Consider the following 21,807-nt stretch of genomic DNA (forward strand, 5'->3'; position numbering starts at 1 on the left):
TGTCTAGAGAAAAGATCAACTTTCTAAAAATAAGACAGACTTAAATGATACTGGTATATTTGCCAAAATAGCTAATCTCTGAATTAGTAACCATTTTAAAAGTTATACTTTTACCCCCTGCATCTGTTCTTGCCCTTATCTTTCTACTACCTCTGCTGTTTTATACACAGATCAAAATATTTTTCCTTAAAGGCAATTCTCCTTTCAACCTCTGCAAAAGCTCTAACATCTCTAGCAGCTCACCACAGCAAAGAGGAGGGGTGGGGATGGAACTTCAGGAAAAAGCCTTGAAATGGAACAAATTCATCCTTTGACAAACTGATACCTAGAGCCAGACTCAAATTCAGCCAGGATGGATGAAAAAAAATAGCCTTCCATATTCTGCAAATCCCAACCCTCTGTGCCTAAGGCAACTCTCCAATACTAATTACAATTCATTTCCCAGTTTTTCTCTCTCTCCTTTGGGGATGTAGTGGTGAAAAGGTATTAGCTTAAACCCAAGGTGCACTCATGGGGTAGGTACAGGAAAATTTCACCCTGAGTACAAGAGAGGGTAGGGGTAGGTGGAAAGACTACAAAGACAAAGTCATGTGAGTAGATGGCACAGAAAGGAAAAAGGGTGGGGCAGCAAGACGGTGACAGGAAATAAAAAAAAACAAGTCAGGACATTTAGGTTGACTTCCTGATTTTAAAGCACCCCCCACCCCCACAACAAAAGCATACACTATGACCATTAGAACTTTAGGATACAGCAGGACAGTTGAGGGAAGGCCACGCTACATTTACCACCACCACCCCCCTTAAAAAATCTACTTCCTCAAAGCTATAACTATCCCGTTTTTATTAGCCCATGAAAATTTCCAAAGGAAGTCATAAGCTTCAAGATAAAGTGGCAAAAGCAATTTCCATTAGTCCAATAAAGTGACAGTAAGGAAATTTATAAAGGTGAAGCAATCTGGACGACCAGATTCTAGAATCTGAAAAGCAGATAGGGTATGCAGAAAAAAAGAAAGCTGTGATTCAGAACCAGAACAGAAGGGATCAGAAGCAGAGCAGAGAACAATCCTACCAGGATGAACCACAGAGATGTTTTGTGAGTACAGGCAGAAGGGCAGGAGGGAGTCAGGATAAGAGCAGGAGAAAGAGGTTAACTGAAAGTCCATCAAGCAGCTGTGACAGCAGCACCCGCCACTCCTCCCCAACCCAACAAACATTACAGCAATGTCGCCATGGCAGTGAATACCTGGAAAGAGGGCAGGAAAAGAAGGGCTTTCCTGTAGAGAAGGTATATAAATGCCTGTGGAGAACAAAGTGATGGTGGTAGAACAAAGCTTAAACATCTGGCATAAATCTGAGACTCCCAATCTGCTTACTCTAAATCGAATTCATCCAGAAACAATGTCCCACTCACATGGAAGCCAAATAAAAATGAGACCTATATACATGACAGCTAAGGATGCCCATGTTAGCAACCAGAAGACAGCCACAAATCAGACATGAGGAAAAAAAGTAGCAGTTCAAGAGATAAAAATGAACAAACTAAACAAATAACCCCAGAGAAAAGGAATAATTTACAGAACTTTGAAAGTTTTCTATTTAGAATCTCAGAAATATTTAAATAACTATTATAGTTGTCCCTCAGTATATGTGAAGGATTGGTTCCAGGGCCCCCGCATATAACAAAATCTGCACACACTCAATTCTCATAGTCAGCCCTTCCTATACTTGGTTTTGACATCCCTGAAACTCTGTGTTCTTGACCCACATTTGGTTGAAAAGAATTCACATGTAAGTACGCCCTCACAGTTTAAACCTGTGTTGTTCAAGGGTCAACTATACAACCACAAAAGGGGCCATTAAAAAAACAAACGACCAAAAAAAGAGTTCTCATCATTAAAATTATGATTGTTAAATGATTTAATAAAGAGTAGTAAATTAGAAACTTATCTAGAACAATGTCTTTTTGCACTAAAACAGAAAAAAAAGGAAAAAACAGTAGAAACAGATCAACCCAGGCAATCCAAAATAGTAGCTCCAGAAAGAGAAGAGAGAAAAATAGAAGAAAATTTCCAAAGAAATAATAATTACCTAGAACTAAGGCACAAGAAGTCTCCAGATTGATGCCAATTAGAATTTGGTGAATGGGGGAAAACATCTCCATCCATAGGGGACTCAGAGAGGATTCTAAATGTTTCCAGACAGAAAAAACAGTTCACATGCAAAACACCAAGTATCAAAATCACATCAGGCTTCTCACACAGTATGACAATGCCTTCAAAATGTTGCGAAAATTATTTTCATCTGAAAATTCTATACTCCGCTAAAGTATTAATTCCAAGGTTAGAATAAAGACAATTTGAAACAAATAAATTCCCTCTCCTCCAGAAGGAGTCAAAAAAGCCGTCCCTCACACGGGGACTAAGGCCATGCCTCTTCAGGCTGTTGACCTCCACTCAGACTAACAAGCCAGGTCTTAAAATCGTTCAAGAGTCAAGGAGTGAGGCCACCTACTGCGTCTCAGACCACGTGGCCAGGCCTCCTGTCTTCCCTTAACAAGCACCAGCAAAACCAACTTCAAGACCTCCCCTGCCAGTAGGAGTCAAGAGGGTACTCCCAAGAGACCCCTTCCCTCCCCTAATTCCACCAAGCTACTTGTTAGGGTTACCAATGATCTAACCTATGCTAATTCCAATGGTCAGTTCTTAGTTCTCATTTGACATAGCTGGATAATTGTCTCTTCTTTCATACAAGTTCCTGACATGGCTTCCAAGACACCGTTTTCCTCCTACCTGTCAGCACTAATCTTCAGTCTCCTTATCTATTCCTCCTGTCCCCAACTTATTAATGCTCCAATGCCCTGAAGGCCAGGCCTGGAGCTCTTCTCTCCATCCACCTCATGCCCCTGAAAATCCAGCCTCCTGAGTGGTCTTCCTGTAACCATTCTTGTCTCCCACAGTCTAGTCTCCACAAAGTAGCCAAAGTGAGACTTTTAAAAGGTAATTCAGGCCAGGCGCGGTGGCTCACACCTGTAATCCTAGCACTCTGGGAGGCCGAGGTGGGAGGATCGCTCTAGGTCAGGAGTTCGAGACCAGCCTGAATAAGAGCCAGACCCCGTCTCTACTAAAAATCAAAAGAAATTAACTGGACAACTAAAATAAATACATAAATAAATAACATAATTCAGATGGAATCGTCTAATGGTTTTCTAGTTCTCTAAAAGTCAGAGTCAAGATCCTGCTCACACCCCTCCAGCCTCCTTGCTGCTCTGTGAACACACTGGGTCTGCTCCTACCTTGGTGCACCCTCCACCTGAAGTCCTCTTCCCCACGTCCCTCCCTCAGGTCTTTGCTCATATCTTACATCCTCAGAGACCCACACTGACCACTGCCTTCAGCCTTCCTAATGACCCTTTTTTCTATTTTTTCTAGTACTTTTCCTTTCTAATATACGATAAAACTAGCATATCTTAATGTCTTGTTTAACATCTGTTTTGTTCACTGCTATTTCCTAAGCACCTGGAAAAGTGCCTGGCATGTACTAGGCACTCAGTCAAAAATACACAATGAATGAATGGATATACAAGGGTTGGCATCTTTAATATTCAGAAAGTACTTTCAATCCCATAAGAACTCCAATACAAATTTAAACACAGAAAACAAGATTGTCTATAATACCACCCTTACCATTTCGGTTTTACAGACCTCCAGACTTTCTCCTTTGCATATATGTATGTATATAAATTATATTTACCTCTAAAAATCAAAGATTAAAAATAGCACCATCAAATACTGGGTGGGCTGGGAGAAGTAGGCATTCTCAAATACATCTAGTGGGATTATAAACAGGTACAAGTTTTCTAAAGAGCAATGTGTTAATCTGCAATGGTCTTTAAAATAAAATATTTTTAACTCAGCAGCAATTTAAATCCTAAGAATTTATCTTAAAAATCTCTTAAGTGTACAAAATGTATCCATAAATGTATAAAGTTCATTAAATTTATTATAGCAAGATTGCAATAATCTAAATGACCAAAAACTTGGGTATAAGCCATTAACATGATATAGATTCATATTAATTATAATTGAAAGCTGAACACAATACCATATATTAACTTTTATAAGTTATAATAAGTAGTATAACAGTTTACTCCTATGCTGTAAAAAAAAATTAAATAACATATATGCACACAGAAAAGTCTGGAAGGCCAGGTGCAGTGGCTCATGCCTGTAATCCTAGCACTCTGGGAGGCCGAGGCAGGAGGACCACTCGCAGTCAGGAGTTCGAGGCCAGCCTGAGCAAGAGTGAGACCTCGTCTCTACTAACAACAGAAAGAAATGATCTGGACAGCTAAAAATATATATAGAAAAAAAAAAAATTAGTCAGGCATGGTGGCGCATGTCTGCTGAGGAGGCTGAGGCAGAAGGATTGCTTGAGCCCAGGAGTTTGAGGTTGCTGTGAGCTTGACGCCATGGTACCCTAGCCCAGGCAACAGAGAGAGACTCTGTCTCTAAAAAAAAATAAAATAAAATAAAATAAAATAAAAATAAATTTAAAAAAATAAAAAAATAAAAAAAAAAGCCGGGCACGGTGGCTCACGCCTGTAATCCTAGCACTCTGGGAGGCCGAGGCAGGTGGATCACTCGAGGTCAGGAGTTCGAAACCAGCCTGAGCAAGAGCGAGACCCCGTCTCTACTAAAAATAGAAAGAAATTATATGGACAACTAAAATATATACAGAAAAAATTAGCCGGGCATGGTGGCACATGCCTGTAGTCCCAGCTACTCGGGAGGCTGAGGCAGTAGGATCGCTTAAGCCCGGGAGTTTGAGGTTGCTGTGAGCTAGGCTGACGCCACGGCACTCACTCTAGCCCAGACAACAAAGCGAGACTCTGTCTCAAAAAAAAAAAAAAAAAAAAAAGAAAGAAAAGTCTGGAAGACTGTAAATGAAAATGTATCAAGGTACAGTGGTGTGCACCTGTAGTCCTAGCTACTCGCGAGGATCACTTGAGCCCAGGAGTTCAAATCCAGCCTGGGTAACATAGTGAGACCCCATCTCTAATTAAAAAAAAAGAAAAGTAAAAAAAAAAATTGTTTTTAATGTAACCAGTAGCTATTTGCTAGTTAGTGGGATTATAGGCCTTTATTGTCTTGCTAATAAGTCCCTATATGTTTTTTTCAATGAGTATATATTACTTTTAGAATCAGAAAAAATGTTTTTAAAGACTAAAAATGTGTTTAAAGCACATAACGAAAACTCTTAAAGATTCTTAGAATTAATCAGAGCTACAAGCACATTTTCATTTTCCACAAGACTGAGAAAGATTTGTTTTTAACACAGTGCAAGCAAATGAAGGTATGAACTTACTCATCATCTTGGAAGCTAAGCTGTAACCTCTCTGGTTCAGCACCACTCTGGCTGCTGGGAGATGATCCGGATGGAACTGAAAACCTCCCGTCTACTAAGTAAGATGCCTGGGTATCAGGATACCTATGCAAAAAATTGCTTTAATTGTTAAGAATTAAATTACGCACTTTAAATTTCACCATTACATAGGGCTGCGTGATAGTAAAACCAATCACCAGCTGGTAAAACAAACAGGGCCCCCTGTATTCAAAACTATCATCCTCTGTGGAAAGCACAGAACCTGTGGATCAGTAAGCAATGGATATTTATCTGTATTCAACAATACAGTCAGAAATATTAAAGCTAAAAGAGCTTAGAAAGTTAATCCAAACTCTTGATCCCAAAGGTAAAAATGATGCTATTCACTAAATGTTTAGGCTGAGAAAAGATGGGAAGCAGTTAGATATTTAAGCATGGGCAAACTTTACACATTCCTCAAGACCCTATATGTAATGGATGTGTGAACTGCATACATCACACTTGGAGATAGAAAATAGGGTATATTTAACCAAATAGTTATCTGGTTATAAAACTGAAATAAGGTAAGTCAAGAAATAAAAGCTAATTTAGTTCCTAAGAGAGAAAATTTACTTTGGGAACTGAAAGTTATCAGAATAAGAGCTAAGTTATTTTAGAAGTAACAACAGACTAAAGGTTGAAAGAGAAAGACAGCCATGTAAGTCCAGTAAACAGTGAACCTCGGTCAGGCGTCGTGGCTCATGCCTGTAATCCTAGCACTCTGGGAGGCCAAAGCAGGAGGATTACTTGAGCTCAGAAGTTCGAGACCAGCATAAGCAAAGGTGAGACCCTGTCTCTACTAAAAATAGAAAAAATTAGCCAGGCGTGGTGGTGCTCGCCTGTAGTGCCAGCTACTCAGGAGGCTGAGGCAGGAAGATCGCTTGAATCCAGGAGTTTAAGGTTGCTGTGAGCTAGGCTGACGCCACAGCACTCTAGCCCGGGCAACAGAGACTCTGTCTCGGAAAAAAAACAAAAAAACAAAAAAACAGTGAACCTGGCTGCAACCAATTAAAAAGGGAGACCCTGTCATAGCTCTAAACACACTCAGTGGTCCAAAACCCTAGACATAGATGACTGGATTTGGAACGGACACCTAACTCAAGCTGGACCAGTAACTTATAAGATTTTAAGAGAGAGTTCATTTGTCTCCTTGTGTAGCTAGAAATGTAATCCACAGATGTCTTTCAAGAGTTTGTGTTGCCATGTTGTGCAACATGGAACAGAAAAGCAGATAAACCTCTGTGTTGAAAGAGAGAATGAGGCCGGGCGTAGTGGCTCATGCCTGTAATCCTAGCACTCTGGGAGGCCGAGGCAGGAGGATCCTTTGAGCTCAGGAGTTTGAGACCAGCCTGAGCAAGAGCAAGACCCTGTCTCCACTAAAAAAAATAGAAAGAAATTAGCTGGACAACTAAAAATATATACAGAAAAAATTAGCCAGGCATGGTGGCACATGCCTGTAGTCCCAGCTACTCGGGAGGCTGAAGCAAGACAATCGCTTAAGCCCAGGAGTTTGAGGTTGCTGTGAGCTAGGCTGACGCCACAGCACTCTAGCCCAGGCAACAGAGTAAGACTCTGTCTCAAAGAAAAAAAAAAAGAAAGAAAGAAGAAAAGAATGAAAGGGTTACACAGAAGTAGAGTGAGATGACAGAAATCTAAGTCCTGATGGCTTCCCAGATCCTGACTTCTGTCCCTTGTTTTGACAAAGCTCTGCATTCCTGTCCTTGATTTCATGACATACTCCTATACCCTTATAATTAATTTCCCTTTTGAACTTTGCTAACACAGATTAGTTTACATTATCAGCCATTGGTAAGAGTGAACTAATACAAATCCAAAACATTACAGACAGAAAAAACAATATTTAGTAGACTGAAAAAGGTCACTGGTGCTCAAATCCCAAAACCATCCAAAGATAAGAAAATAGAATGGGGAAAAGACAGCAAGTTCTTTTTCTATATTCATTTTACATATTTGGCCATCTCCTTCACAGATAAAGCATACAAAAGCTTCACAGATAAATGCTCAAGCTTGACTGAGAAATTTTACATAAGTATCAGTATGTTGTAGGTTTTATGGACCTGAAAAGAAATCTGCTCAAACAAGTCTTACCTGTCATCAGTGCTGGATCTATTTCTAGCAAGCGTGGAAACAGCAACAGGCAAGCCAAGATTTGAAGAAAGAGTGACATTTTCTAAAGTCCCACTATTACCAAGTAATGAATTAGTTAAAAAGCTTGGAAATGACTCCTCTGCTATCCCTCGAAAATTTTCCATCTCACTGCAACAACAAAAATACTTTTATAAATCAAATACAGTAAAACATTTTTAAATGATTAAAAGTTTCATAAATCCTAGAAAACTGATAAATCTTAGGAAAAAATCATTTTTTTGGAACATCACTATGAGAAGATACACGGCAAATATTCCGTGATAAAGTAATTCTTAGAATACTTTGCTACTTTATAGCTGAGAATATAAACATCAAACAAACTTATAATAAACACAATAATGAAATACAACACCATTTAATTTACCCTTGACTTGGTATAGCAAGGGTATACGAGTTACCACAGACTTATCTAGTAAAGGCGGCAAAGATGGCATAACACTGATGGTGTATATACACACGATTGTAGGGCATATTTAAAAGTTTGGCAGTTATGTACTCATTTTAATATGAAATAGAAAAAAATAGAATGAGCAAAATTTAGCTCCTGATTTCAGAGACTGTTGTGAAGAATGAGTATACAGTTTAAAAAGTGAGCCCATTCAAAGAAAAAAGTATAGTTGGCACATGGACAGGGCAAAAATGGTAAAAGTGGTACACAAATAACTAAGTCTGGAAAACACCAGTACAAAACCTATACCACACTGGCCCTTGGTTCAACTTGATCCTAACCACAATGCTCTGGAGATGTTAGCCAATCTCAAGAATCTTTCAGAGTACATGTCATGTAAGCACTGTATAGAATTCAGGGAAGAAAATATGAGGGGGAGGACAAAAAGATAAATATATTAGGAAATGCTCAAAAACTGAGGGGTTATTGGCATAGTACCTTAAAGAATGAGAACTTTTACAGACAGTATGAGTTTTTTTAAGATGACAAATAAATGAGAAAAGGGTAAAGATAATTAAAATGTATTGGAAACCTACTACCTTAACTCATTGAATCCATAGAAAACCTTAGTAGGTAATATCCCATTTTACATATGAAAAATAAACTCAGAGACTAAATTAGCTAAATTTTCCCAGATCTGACTCCAAAATCCACTCCAAGTGTGAAGACAGCAAATACTCCAATGTATTTTGACAACTGGTGTACAAAATAACATGGTAAATGAAACTAGAGTAACAGAATGGAGCCTGGTCCTAAAATTCTTAAATGGTATATTGGGAAGTTTCAACTGTATTCTGCAGCCAACGAAAGGACTGATACAATCAACCTACAGGATAGGAAGGGAGAGGACTTAAAGCCTGGAGGACTATTCAAAGAACTACTGTAGTTGGTAAGAATAAAGGACTATACTAAGGTCAAGAACAGATTATAGATTTTAGATAGCATAGACTAATTTAATTACTCTATGAGGTAGAAAAAATTTAAAACCACTACAGAGGGGTAAAACTTACCTGATATGCATGGAGCGTCAATGCTCCTGTCTGAAGCCCACCCCTCCCCTTCACACTAGGTCCCGGCCCCTCTCACCCCTGCACTCACACTCACTCTAGCAATCGGCCCCTTTCTTAACACCGTCAAGTCTTCTCTGTGCTTCCCTTCTCACACTGTGCAGGTTGTTAGTTCTCCCATCTTTTAAAAAAGGCTTCCTCACACCCCATCCTCCCGTTCGGCTGCCACCACACCTGCCTGTGCTCCCTTCACCACGTGTTCCCCAGAGAAATCCCAACTGGCTACCCAGCTCCACTCCTGTCCTCCCCTGAACCCACCCCACTCCGGCTTCTGTCCTACTGCCCCACCAAACAACGCCCGTCAACATCAGCACTGGTCTCCCTGTTGCCAAACCCTGTAAGGCTATGGTCACTGTTCAGTTCTCATCAACTTAACAGAACAGATTCAGATGACCATTCCTTCCTTGGGGAAATACTTTCATCACTTGGTTTCCAAGTCACAGATGTCTGGTTCCCCAACTTCCCAACTGCTTCTTTTCCTTCTCCCTTGCTGGTTCCTCCTTATCTGTGGGACCTCCATACAGCGGAAGACTCCAGGGCTTGGTCCTCGATCTCTTCCATCTACCCACCCTCTCTGGGTGACTGCCCTCAATTTCAAAGCTTTAAATATCATATGAAATTTACACCTCCAGCCTGGGCCTCTCCTCTGAACCTCAGATATTCAACTGCCTACATGACTTTTCCACTTAGATGTCTAACGGGCACCTACAAATTGAATCTACAGTCCACCTTGTTCCCACCCACCCAAGAAAAGCCTGCTCTTCAGTCTTCCCCACCAGAGAAAATGACAACTCCAACCTCTAGTGCTCAGCCCAAAACCATAGGCATCACCGACTCCTCTCACACACCCCCGTGTGCAATCCCTGTGCAAATCCCAATGGCTATGCTTTAACAACATGCCCAGAACCTTGCCCTTCCTCACTATCCCCTCTACTCCCACCTGAGTCAGGCCACCACCACCTCCTGCAACACTCCTGACACCCACTGCAACAGCCTTCCAACCATCTCCATGGCTCCATTCTGCCTCCCGGAGGCTACTCACCACACACTGAAGTCAGCTCTGTAAAATGAGTCAGATATCACTCCTTCCCGCAAACCCTCCCTCCACTGGTTTCCCACCACACTCAGAGTTAAAGGCAAACCAGGGCCTGGATAATCTCTGACCTCAACTCCTGCTACTCTTCTCCCTTGCTCATGCCATTCCAGCCATCCTAATCTCCCTGCTGTCCCTGAAGCATGCTAAGCAGCCTCCGCCCCAGGGCTTTGGCCCTGGCCTCTGACCTCTGCCCAGCCCCTGATGCACCAGGGATCCACACATCTCACACCTTGCCTTCTTTCGGGTCTTTGTGCAAATGTTCACTTGACTGTCAGGCCTTGCCTCATCAACCTACAGAGTTGAACATGGCACTCTCAACCTCCCTGCTCTGCTTTCTTTGTTCTATAGTACGGACCACCAGCTAGCATGCTATTAATATATAATTCACCTGCTTATCTATTTTTCCTCTCACATTAGAACATAAGCTCTATGAGGGCAAGACTTCACCCACTGGGTTTACCACTGCATTCTTATTCAGAACTGTGCTGGCACAGAGGAGACCCTCAATAAATTTGCTGAGTGGATGAATGAATGTTTTCAACCTATGTCAATATTCAGCAAATCCATCAGTAACTATCTGAGCACTCTGCTCTCAGACCATGTCCCAGCACTTTCCTCTCTTCCATATTGTAACTATTCTCTCTTCTTGATTTCCATAAACACGTTCAAAACTCTCCCATGTTAGGATGGAGGAAGCAGAAAACAGCCTGCCTGATCCTTCATTTGCACTTCCTGCCACCACCTTATCTTTCCTTCACAGCCAGGCATCTTAGAACACTCCACAGTTACTACTCACACATCTCACCTGACCTCCTTGTCCTGTCTGCTCCTCAATGCTAGGGTTAGCCAGGATTCTGCCCTCAGGCTTTACATCATGCCATTTACATCTTACACACTAGGGTTCTCAAACTAAGGCACAAATATTGTCAGGAAACAGGACAATAAGGACTGAGGTCAGCTGGAAATTACAGGCTCCACATTAAGCCAGTTAAATTCAATAAAACACTACTGCCAAACAAAACATATCTACTGGTAGAGTCTGTTCCTGAAGGCAAACCATCTCTATGTCCAAAACACACCCTGAAACAATTCCAAATCTTTCTCCACTACTATTTCTCTACCCTACTAAATAGCCTCCTCGCCTTCTCCATGCTTCTATTCTTGTCGCCCTATAATTAATTCTCCACACAGCAGGCAAAAGGGCCATTAAGGTACCATGCCCCCAGTGAAAACTCTGTGAGCCCTGTCACCCTCTCCCACCCCTCTTAGGCTCACCCACCATGTACACCACGTACTGGATCTTCTGTTCCTATAACACTCCTAAAGCCTAGAATATTATTCTCCCAGATCTCTGCATAGCTAGCTCCTTCCTTCCTGACATTCAGGTCAACTTAAACACTACTTTCTAAGAGCAGTTATCCTTTATCATTAAGTCAAATGTAGGCCCATACTCTATCACATCCGTTTTAATTCCTTTCAGCATCTATCCTTATTTATTCTTGCATTTGATTTTCTTGTTGCACTGAAATGACTGCCCACTAAAAGCAAGGGCCTTGCCTCTCTGTTCATCATTTCAACACCTAAAACAATGCCCACCACATAGTAGGTACTCAATAAATATTTGTAAAATGAATGAATGACGACAGTCTCAGTGGGTGGCCTTATCTTTAAGTTTAACCCCTATATATTTAGAAAGGCAGTTTCTTGGGGAAATGTCTATGTGTTCACCCACATATTGTCAGTACCTGATATAGAGATCGGAATAGGAGTAGAGAAAAATGAATTGAAAGAAATAATCTATAATCCCCAGCTAGCTTGCTGATATTCACTGGCTATTATCAAGTAATGTACTAAGTATTTTATATACATTTTTCTAATCCCTGTGTCAAATTTGTAAGGTAGCCATTTTATCCCCACTATTGAGGAAACTGAGATCGAGAGAGGGAATTAAGAGATTTTTCCAGACCACAAAGTGCAAGTGAGAGCAGAGGATTCCCACCCAGGCAAGCCTGGCCCCAGAGTATCCTTTCCTCTGCACTAATGCCACTGCTCTGACCTTCAAATCACCTTCAGCCCGTACCTCTGTGTCCTAGACCTATACAGTCAGCCCTCCCTATCTGTGGGTTCTGCATCTGTGGATTCAACCAATCACAGACCAAAAATATTTGGGAAAAAAAAATTTTAAATAACAATACAAGAATGAAAAATATAAAACTATTTACATAGCATTTATACTGTACTAGTTATTATAATAACCTAGAAATTGATTTAAAATATATGGTGCCATGGTGGCTCACACCTATAATTTTAGCACTTTGGGAGGCCAAGACTGGAGGATCACTTGAGGCCAGGAGGCCTTGAGCAACACAGCAAGACTTGGTCTCTGCAAAAAACAGAAAAATTTACTGGCTGTTGTGGCACATGGCTACAGTCCCAGCTACCTGGGAGGCTGAGGAAGGAGGATCGCTTGAGCCCTGGAGTTTGAGGTTGCAGCGAGCTATGATGATGCCACTGCACTCTAGGCTGGGCAACAGAGTGAGACTTTGTCTCAAAAACTAAAATGAAATAAAGTATATGGGAAAATATACATCAGTTATATGCAAATACTATGGCATTTTATATAAGGAACTTGAGTGTCCACAGATTTTGGTATCCCTAAGGGGAAGGGTTCTGGAACCAATTCCCCTTGGTAACTGAGGGATGACTATATTTCCAAACAGCTCTTTAACATCCACCTTACCCCTGAAGGCCTCTGAGGTAGTGCAAAGTCAACAAATACAAAAACGAACTTGTTACCTTTCCTCCATTCACTCTTCCTGTTACCTTTTAGTCTTAACAAGTCATCCCTATACAAGTCAGACATACCTAGGACTATTACAATCCCTTCTGCTATCTCAGTTACCAAATTCTAATGCTTCTAACTTCAAATGTATCTCTGGAGCTGAGATTCACTTCTGTATTCCCAATGTCTGCTGCCAATCACTTCATGCACAAGTCTCCCAACTAGCCTGCCTGAGTAATTGCTAAGCTATTCATTCATTTACAGACATATAAACAATATTAAAATACATACCAAACTCTTCAACGATTATCCCTATTTAGAAGGGGTCAAATCCAAAGAAAATTCACATACTACACAAAGATCATTCGCGCAACAATCATTATCAAACACAAACCATGAAGAATATTCTACTTGGCACCAGGAATGCAAAAATAAATAAGGCAGCTCCCTTATTTATTAATAAGGGAGCTCACAATCCCTATCAATTATTATACCATGTTAAGTGCTCCAATAGAGCTTTGCTATGGATGAGATGGTAACACAACCCATTGGGAGATTCCTCAAGATGTAATCTATTCATCTGTTTCCTTTGTTAATTAAAAAAAAAAGATATAATCTAATACCTAGTTTCTCTTCTTTCCAGAAAGGATTATACTTGTTCTAAACCATTCATGGACATATCACATTCCTAAAGGTTTCCTAGAAAGGAAATTTCCCTAACTTCCTTCTTTATTGCATTACCCATCCCTCCTCCATCATCTACAGTGAAGACAATGTTATCCTTCCTTCTACTATATTTGAACTGAGTAACCATCTTTGTGATTTCTCTTGCTATTTCCTTAAAGTAGTGACCTCAAATTTCACATATGGATTTACCGATGCTTAATTGCTTTAATCACTTTCCTGGGTATATAAAAGATTATTTACTGCAGTCATTAATTGTAGGTCTGTGTATACAATTAAACACAGTTAAAAGTACCTTCTATGAAACCCAAAACCTAGTCAAACTTCCCCAACACTTATCATTTATTCTTGGCACTTTTTAAGATATACTTTAAAATTAGGTAGGCATTTAGTATATTACTTTTCAAGGCTTACCATAAACTTTGTCCACAAAACTGAAATTTGGAGAAAAAGCTGATTTTGGAGCAGTAAAAAAGCCAGCTGAATGACCTCAAAATAGCAACAGCAAATGGAAATATTGTCATATAAACAGCTGTCCTCCAAACGACTGCGTCGAAAGGGACCTCATGTTTTACTAAGCAAAGTCTGAAATTAAGAGCAAAGCAAAAGTAGAATGATATTAAACATTCTTGTCTCGTTTCACGTTATGTTCATCATGAAATCATAGGCAAGGAATGTAAGGTAGTAGGAATAAATGTGAACGCAGCCTGGCAGAAACCAAATCAAAAGTGAGTAAACCGGTGACACAGGCGGTCGACCCCTGGAGCATTAAGTAAAGATTACTGGCTGGTCCGATGGTAGTGGGTTATCAGAACTTATTAACATTAGAGTCACTAAAGTTGGTATTCAACCCCCCACTGCTAAATTTGACTGGCTAATAAAAAAATAAAAAAAAATAAAAAAAAGATTATTTCCCGGGTCCCTTTTGTTTTGTTATAGACAAAAACGAAAAAGAGAACCGCCCGTCACAATACACATAAAGGAACACCACTGGTCAATCAAGAGCATTTTGCAAGAAACAAACTCCAGAGCAAAGCAGCGAGCGCCCGTCCGTCAGGAACTGGAAGTCAGCAAATGGGAGAGAAGCAAACAAGGACATGATCCCCTAAAAGTCTACCTCATTAGGCCTGGCCAAAAGCCAAAAGGCAGGCGTGCAATTAATCTAACTGAGCAGAATTGAACCCCGAGGCCCGGCCGGTGCGGAGGCGCGGACTGAGCGCGGCAGCCCAAGCCCAGCTCGCGCCCCGCCGACCTCGCCGCCCCACAGCCCTCCGCCAGGAGCCGGCGCCCCCAGCCCAGCCCAACCGTCACTGCCCCGCCGGCCCGGAAGCCAAAAGGCAAGCCAAAGGCCGATGCGCCTGCCTCCCGCCAAGGAGCACGCCAAGACACCTGCGTCGGTCCTCACCCAGCCCGCGACCCCCGCTGCGGGTGCCAAGAGCAGAACAGAAAAGTCAACGGAGAGAAGCAGCGGCCCAGGAGCGCTGGCAGCGCGCGTGCGCGTAGCCCCCCGACCAGCGACCGCCCGGACCAGCCGTAAGGCGCGCCCCTGGGGTTTACGTCTGTTCGCGGCACGAGGGGAGGGGGCGGGGACCAGCGCCGGCTTCGGATTGGGCGGCACCAAGAGACGGGGAGGGCAGGAGCCCCATGATTGGTGAGGGCGGTGCGTCCCAGGATTTGAAGGGAGGAAGTGGCGCGTCCCGCCGCTCGGAGGAGACGGATCTTCCAGTTCGAGCTGAAATGAAGGCGTTGCCTTGGAAGTCTTGGCCAATTTGAAAATGAAGCTTACCTTATTCAGTCTGGGGTCCCAAAGCACCGTCAGTCACCTTACACACAAATATTTCCGGCGAGCAAATCACCCGACACGTTTTTGTCCTTATGTGAGCAGATGCAGACCTTTCCTATCACCGTTTGCTACTCGCTGAAATATGTCATGTTTTACCTCCAATCAGCAAGTAATTTCTCGGGAACTAAGTTTCCTGACTGTTCGCTAAATCTAATCGCTTTTTTGTGGCGGAGTACGGTTGATCTCCATTGGAAAAAAATGAGATTAGACATAATTCTTCCCTAATTAGCTTCCTGCTTTTCTCCATTCTTCTTAGGCCACAAATCTCACCGCCCTTGCTCAGCACAAGCCCTTTACTACTACTTACTTCACTGTGACCATGGAGGAATACAATTTCACACCTTTCACTAAAAATTTATCTCAAAAAAACACTTTATACAGTTCTTTTTCTCAATATTTTTTCCACATAGTCTGAGTGACCAAAGCTAACGCCTTAACTTCCATTATTCAGCACTTACTGAATGTTTAAGATGCCTGGTGCACCTGGGAGGCCAGAAAGGGAAAACAAAGTTCAGTTTAACAGTCCCTATTCCTGAGTTTAGCCTGGTCGGGAAAGACATCTCTTTATTTGATCACTTTCCTGTCTGCCTCCTCCGAAACATTGCTCAGCTCCCTCTCCACAGGTTCCTTTCTGCCTGTAAAAATACTGCATCTCTTTCTACACACCACACACACACACACACACACACACACACATACACACACCCCTTGGTTCTGCTTCATCATTCTCTCTGCTTCCCTGAATTGCCTCCACTTTTACACCTTATTTTCAGTCATTCCACGTTACCTAGCCTAGTTCTGAACACTTTAACATTTATCAGGAATGGCCTCCTAATAGTTAAACTCAGTGATGTCCCCACAGTTCTCCTGACATCTCTTCTTGAAACCGTCTAGCCTTGCTAGTTTACAAACTGTAATTACCCCTATTCTACCTTTGTCCACACTCAACGAGCACAGTGGAGAAAATCTCAAGATTTTCCGAATCCTGAAAAAATAAACCATATACTTACCTCCAGAACTGAGATGTATTTGAGTGTAATGAGCCATCCTTCTTTCTCCAAGTATCTTAACCCATCTTTTTTACACAGTGGCCATACATTAGAGGTGAACTGCTAGAATGTGTCTACATGTTCCAGACTGTCATTCACCTTGTATCTTTGGTACCTACTCAATAAATGTCCTTTCATAAACATCCTCAGGTCACCAAAGCTCTCCCCATAACACTCAGCAACCTGATAGGACCCTCTAGTGAGAGAGATCTGCAATCCATAATACCTGCAGGCAGCAGAGCACTGACTCTGATGCCAGGCTGCCTAGATCTGAATCATGCTCTGCCTCCCACCCTCTTCCTAGCTGTGTAGCCTTGAGCAAGTAGCTTTAACCTGCCAGTTTCCTCATTTGTAAAATGGGGTTAACTAGAGCACTTGACTCAGAGGCTTGTTGTGAGGATTTAGAGCAATTCCTGTAAGGTATCTAGAAAACTACTAGTACATGGAAGTACTTCAAAAAATATTAGCTATTATCTTACACCTCAATATCTAGACTTAATTGCCAACTGGAAAGGAGGAATGTGATTTCTAAATCTCCTTAGACATTGAGCAGAGCCTGCAAAGGCCCCATGGCCAGCATGCCTTCCCAGGGAATTAGAAGTTGTATCTATCCAGTTTTTTAAAGTCAGACATCTCCCATAGCTCCGCTTTACCAACTGCTTAAAGTGGTAAGCCTCAGCCACCAATACCCTGGGGAATCTGCAGCCTCAAGGCCACATGTGGCCCTCCAGATCCCCAAGTGCGGCCCCTCGACCATATTCAAACTTCACAGAACAAATACTTTCTTTAAAAGAATTTGTTCTGTAAAATTTGGATTCAGTGAAAAGGCCGCACTCAAGGATCCAGAGGCCACAGGTCTCCCACCCCTTAGTTCCTAAATGTACCCTACTCTTTCATCAGACTATATCCTATTCCCTGAACACACGGTCCCTTTACCTCACTCCACCTGTTGAAATCAGACATAACTTCCAAATCCTGCCAGCTCAAATAAGTTACTCTTTTATGCCCACTAATACAATTTCTACATTTATTACGAAGCTGAACCCCTTAGCTTCCATAAATTCTGGAAATGCCTTCTCTCACTAGTATGTGTGCAGACTACCTTTCATTTTTTGTACATACCCCATAGTGCTTAGCATAGTATCTTGCACATATTCACTAAATTGCAGAATTGTCTCAATTCATTATCCCATTCTAACCTCAGGTATCTCTTGTAATGACTGAAACCTCAAAGACATGAATTCTTAATTCTGAGCTAGATTCAGCCTTAAGTTAGACCCCTTGCTGTGATCCTACATATCTACAAGTCTAAAGCAACTCCTTTAACAATAGGAAGACCTTTGAGAATTATTTGAAAAGGATTTTTTTAACATGGGACATGTAACTTTACAGACAAAACATTTTAATTAGATGATAAAACTCAAATGTTTCTTAAATTAAAATGAATATATTCTGTTAGCTCTTAATCCTTTGCACATAAAATTGGAGGGGGCGGGTAATGACACTTTCAAGGAAAGCTGTCTTTTAAAATTAGAATATAATATAGTTATAACAAATTATGTCACCTATGTGATCAACTGATAAGACACAGCCTGGGCTGTGGGACTCCATCTCTACGAAAATAAATAAGTAAATAAATAACGTTTACTTAACAGTCAACATCTGTCAGTTCTAGATGGTAATCTACATATTGACTTTCTACCTTTTAAATAAATGTAATGTTTGCTCATTTACTAACTTTGTTTGTTTGGGTTTTTTTTGTTTTTGTGACATGGAGAATAAGCCTTAACAACTATCTTAAATAAAATACATTCAATTTTCATAAGGCAACAGATTCATATCTTTTAAAATATATTTTATTAAATAACCTACTTGGGTAAAAATCATAAAAGCTTGAAAAAGTAATTTCAAGTAGTGATAAGCAATTTCCCTTTAAAAAGAAAAGGCCAAAAAGTCCATAATATGTTTTGCTGCTTTATACACAGGAATGATTTATTTTACATACTAGTCAAATGCAACATTAGCCTGTAAAATTAAAAACATTTTTATATGTCTCAAAGGCATGGTGAATTTCATAATGATATGTTTTCACATTAACCAGTATGACAAAGCATAAGAAACTTAAGACTATGGAAACAGTTCAAAATAAAGTTTACAAAACAGGCACTTTGAAGTCAGCTACTGTGTGTAACTTTCACAGTTAATGTTACTTGCACATATTTCATCAAAGGTTATCAACCAGTGAAGTAAATGTTCCTTTGATGCTGACACACAAACAGGTTTAGGTTCCAAACACTGTGTTCTGGTTGTAATACACGTAAAACAGTCCCCTAAATTAGAAAAATCATTTGAAAGAAAATGAAGAAAAACAGAAAGCAGCCAGAAATGAAAGCATTCACAAGCATTGAATAAGGCCTTTAAATGTTAAATCAGTGTTTTAAACCCCTTCGTTCTCAGGTAAGGGATTAAGAGGCCGAGAGAAATATCCTCTGTGAGGGTGAGGACACTGGAGGCTGGCAGTGTCAGCATCACAAGAGTGCTCTACTGGAGGAGGCAGAGGAGGAGCAGGGGGAGGTGGAGGAGGAGGAGGAGGAAGGAGCTGGGCATAACTGGACCATCTTGATCCAGCCTGTGGGGAATCCAGAGGGGGAAAGAAATACCTGAAACAATGAAGACAGGAACAAAACACCAGAACAAAACAACAGGGGGGGAAAAACAGAAAAAAAGAGAAAAGTAGTAAATACAAAGAGAACCAAGAGTTTCAAGAAAATAAATACTGGAAAACAATAAGCTTTAGTATATTCATGCCGAAACTAACAGAACATAATAGCACAAATCAAGACCCTTATTCAAATCAAAATTGCTTAAGCAAGTATAGAAACTTGAAAGAAATACAATTTGTTAAACTTAAAATGTCAAAAAAATTTATCAGTATGAATGTTACAAAGAAATACATTAATTCTAGAAATTTAAAACATTTTCTAATCTCTGAAGAAACATCTGATGCTAGTTCATAAATTTACAAATCTAATAAGCTTCTTATTTTAAGCAATGCTTCATTTGTAGCAGCAGTAAGCACAATTTTTTTGGTGTATACATGATACTGAGGACAAATTCAAATACATTTTCACATAGTATGCCTGGCTACTGCAACATACTTTTGAAGAAATACAATCATTGAATATACTTATTTTTCTGCAAAAACCTTGAATAACTACAGAATTTTGATAAGTGAAAGGGTTCAAAGAATTATTATGCCCTTCTGTTATTCTTCTGTCATTTTATAACTTACCCGTAACACTTATACATTTTAGCAAACTTAAAAGTTTTACAGCTTTGTCATCAAGTCAGAGGTTTACAAGATAAGAACTAACTGAAACAGTCAACCAAATTAAGAAAATCCTGAGACACGAAATGTTGAAGTTAATTTACATGCACAATTTTAGTAGAATTTTAACTGCTTCTCTCTTATAGTATGTGTGCAAATTTTGATTTGAACGAAACTAAGCCATGGAATCACATAATAAAAATATACAAATGCATATTAGAAACATTTAGTGAATATGAATTGAAAACTTATAAAGGTGTTTCCATTTTACTAGCAAATTATAAATGAAACAATACCACATGCTTAACTTAGCCACAAACTGTACAAATTACTTTCATTTTGCTATTAATACTTTACTAATTCACTCCTGTTAATATTTTTTAAATATTACAAAGAAATGACAGAGTTGTACTGAATATCATGTATTAAGAAAGTCTTCAAAAAGTAAACAAATTAGCACTCAAAACAATCTTTATAAAAAATATTTATTCAATTTTGAAATTAAAAGTATAAAAATTCATCATTTAAAGTTTACTGTTTTAGCAAACAAAAGAAATATGCCAATATTCTCCAAATGAAATAGAGTGATATTTTTCCTCCTCCCAACTACTTACATAAGAATGGTAACAATCTTTTTAATTTTTAAACCCAAGTTAGTTTCAGGAACATTTCAAAAAACTGTTTTGGTGACAATGTCTCAACAAAAAGCCTCTCCATTTATATTTTAAAAGTTTCAAATAGTGTCAATAAACTGACTAGTACACAAAAATGATATACACTGTATTTTTAAAGGCCTTTTGGACTGCATTTAGTAGTAAGCAGGCTGCTGGTGTATCTTGGGAGAGGTCAAATGGTGCTGGGGAAGGGGAAAAGGAGCTTGCTTTCCATTCCTGTGTGCATGCAACAAGCAGCAAGACAGCAAAGTTACTCCAGTTAGCTTGTACTCAGCTGTGCTTTCTGTTAAAGGACATAATACAAATGGAGAAGGGAAAATGCATCATAGATCTGACACAGATGGTTATTGGCACAATAAGAATACAGATCAAAATGTCAAAGCTATTTACAAAGGAAAATATGCAGTACAGACAGTGACCAAACACCAGACCTTAAAAAAAAAAAATTAACTCTAGTATTCTTTGCTTAATGAAATCATCTTTATAATCTGGTATCTTCTATGACAACCTGAAATTGTTTTGATGCAAATACTTAAAACGTCAAAGTCAAATAGGACTTCTTTATAAAACTATAACATAAAAATAGTTGAAGAAATTTTAAATACAATCATTTTTCTTTCATTTAGGATAAAGATAACCACAGGACAATTCATTAAAGCTATGTTTTAAAGTTTCCTGAATTCTATTCCAAATTATTCACAAAAGCATATTAAAATAGTGGTATCTTACAAGTTCATGTATTTGAAATTTAAATATGAAGACTTTAGATCACATCAAATATTCCTTATTATGATAAACAAGAATCTAAATATTGTAAAAATCAAGATCTCAGATTTTATCATTTCCTCTTATAATCTCCATTAAAGTTTTAAACACAAAAGCCAAATCATTTAACGTACTCTCTTCTACAAAGCCTTAATTAACGTATTATTATTTAAAACTTCAGCTTGACCTGATGCAATGGCCACACTACAAGCACTAAAAAACACTATGGTACATCTAGGACTAAACCTCTCACTATTAAACCATAGTTGCTACTCCTCACTATTGCAGAAAATAAAATCTTAGAACCATAAGCATTTCTACTGATAGATCACTAAACTTCAGAATATAATTTAGTTTGGTGGCCTCATAACCTACCTGTAAATGTTTGACCAAGTACGCCAAACACAGCTAACAAAATAAATTTTTAAATTCTAATGTCATAATTACATGCAAATTTCTTCATTCCATCTTATAACTCGTC

The 21,807-nt window shown here is 39.7% G+C and overlaps 1 protein-coding gene across 3 annotated transcripts in view; it reads right to left on the reverse strand.

Annotated features, from left to right (window-relative positions):
• The window catches only part of LOC138383493 (nucleoporin SEH1), a 150,072-nt gene that overhangs the window by 100,094 nt on the left and 28,171 nt on the right, over positions 1 to 21,807 (reverse strand). Inside the window, exons 9-11 of one of the 3 annotated variants that reach the window (XM_069468555.1) lie at positions 14,082 to 14,252; positions 7,531 to 7,698; positions 5,365 to 5,487 (exon numbers count right to left, since the gene is read on the reverse strand). In XM_069468555.1, coding sequence (XP_069324656.1) covers positions 5,365 to 5,487; positions 7,531 to 7,698; positions 14,082 to 14,252 — 462 coding nt within the window. Of the gene's footprint in view, positions 1 to 5,364; positions 5,488 to 7,530; positions 7,699 to 14,081; positions 14,253 to 18,496; positions 20,845 to 21,807 lie in introns of those variants that run through there. The other 2 variants (XM_069468557.1, XM_069468556.1) reach the window with 2 other exon arrangements.

Source organism: Eulemur rufifrons, chromosome 5, assembly GCF_041146395.1.
Source record: "Eulemur rufifrons isolate Redbay chromosome 5, OSU_ERuf_1, whole genome shotgun sequence".
Classification (NCBI taxonomy): domain Eukaryota; kingdom Metazoa; phylum Chordata; class Mammalia; order Primates; family Lemuridae; genus Eulemur; species Eulemur rufifrons.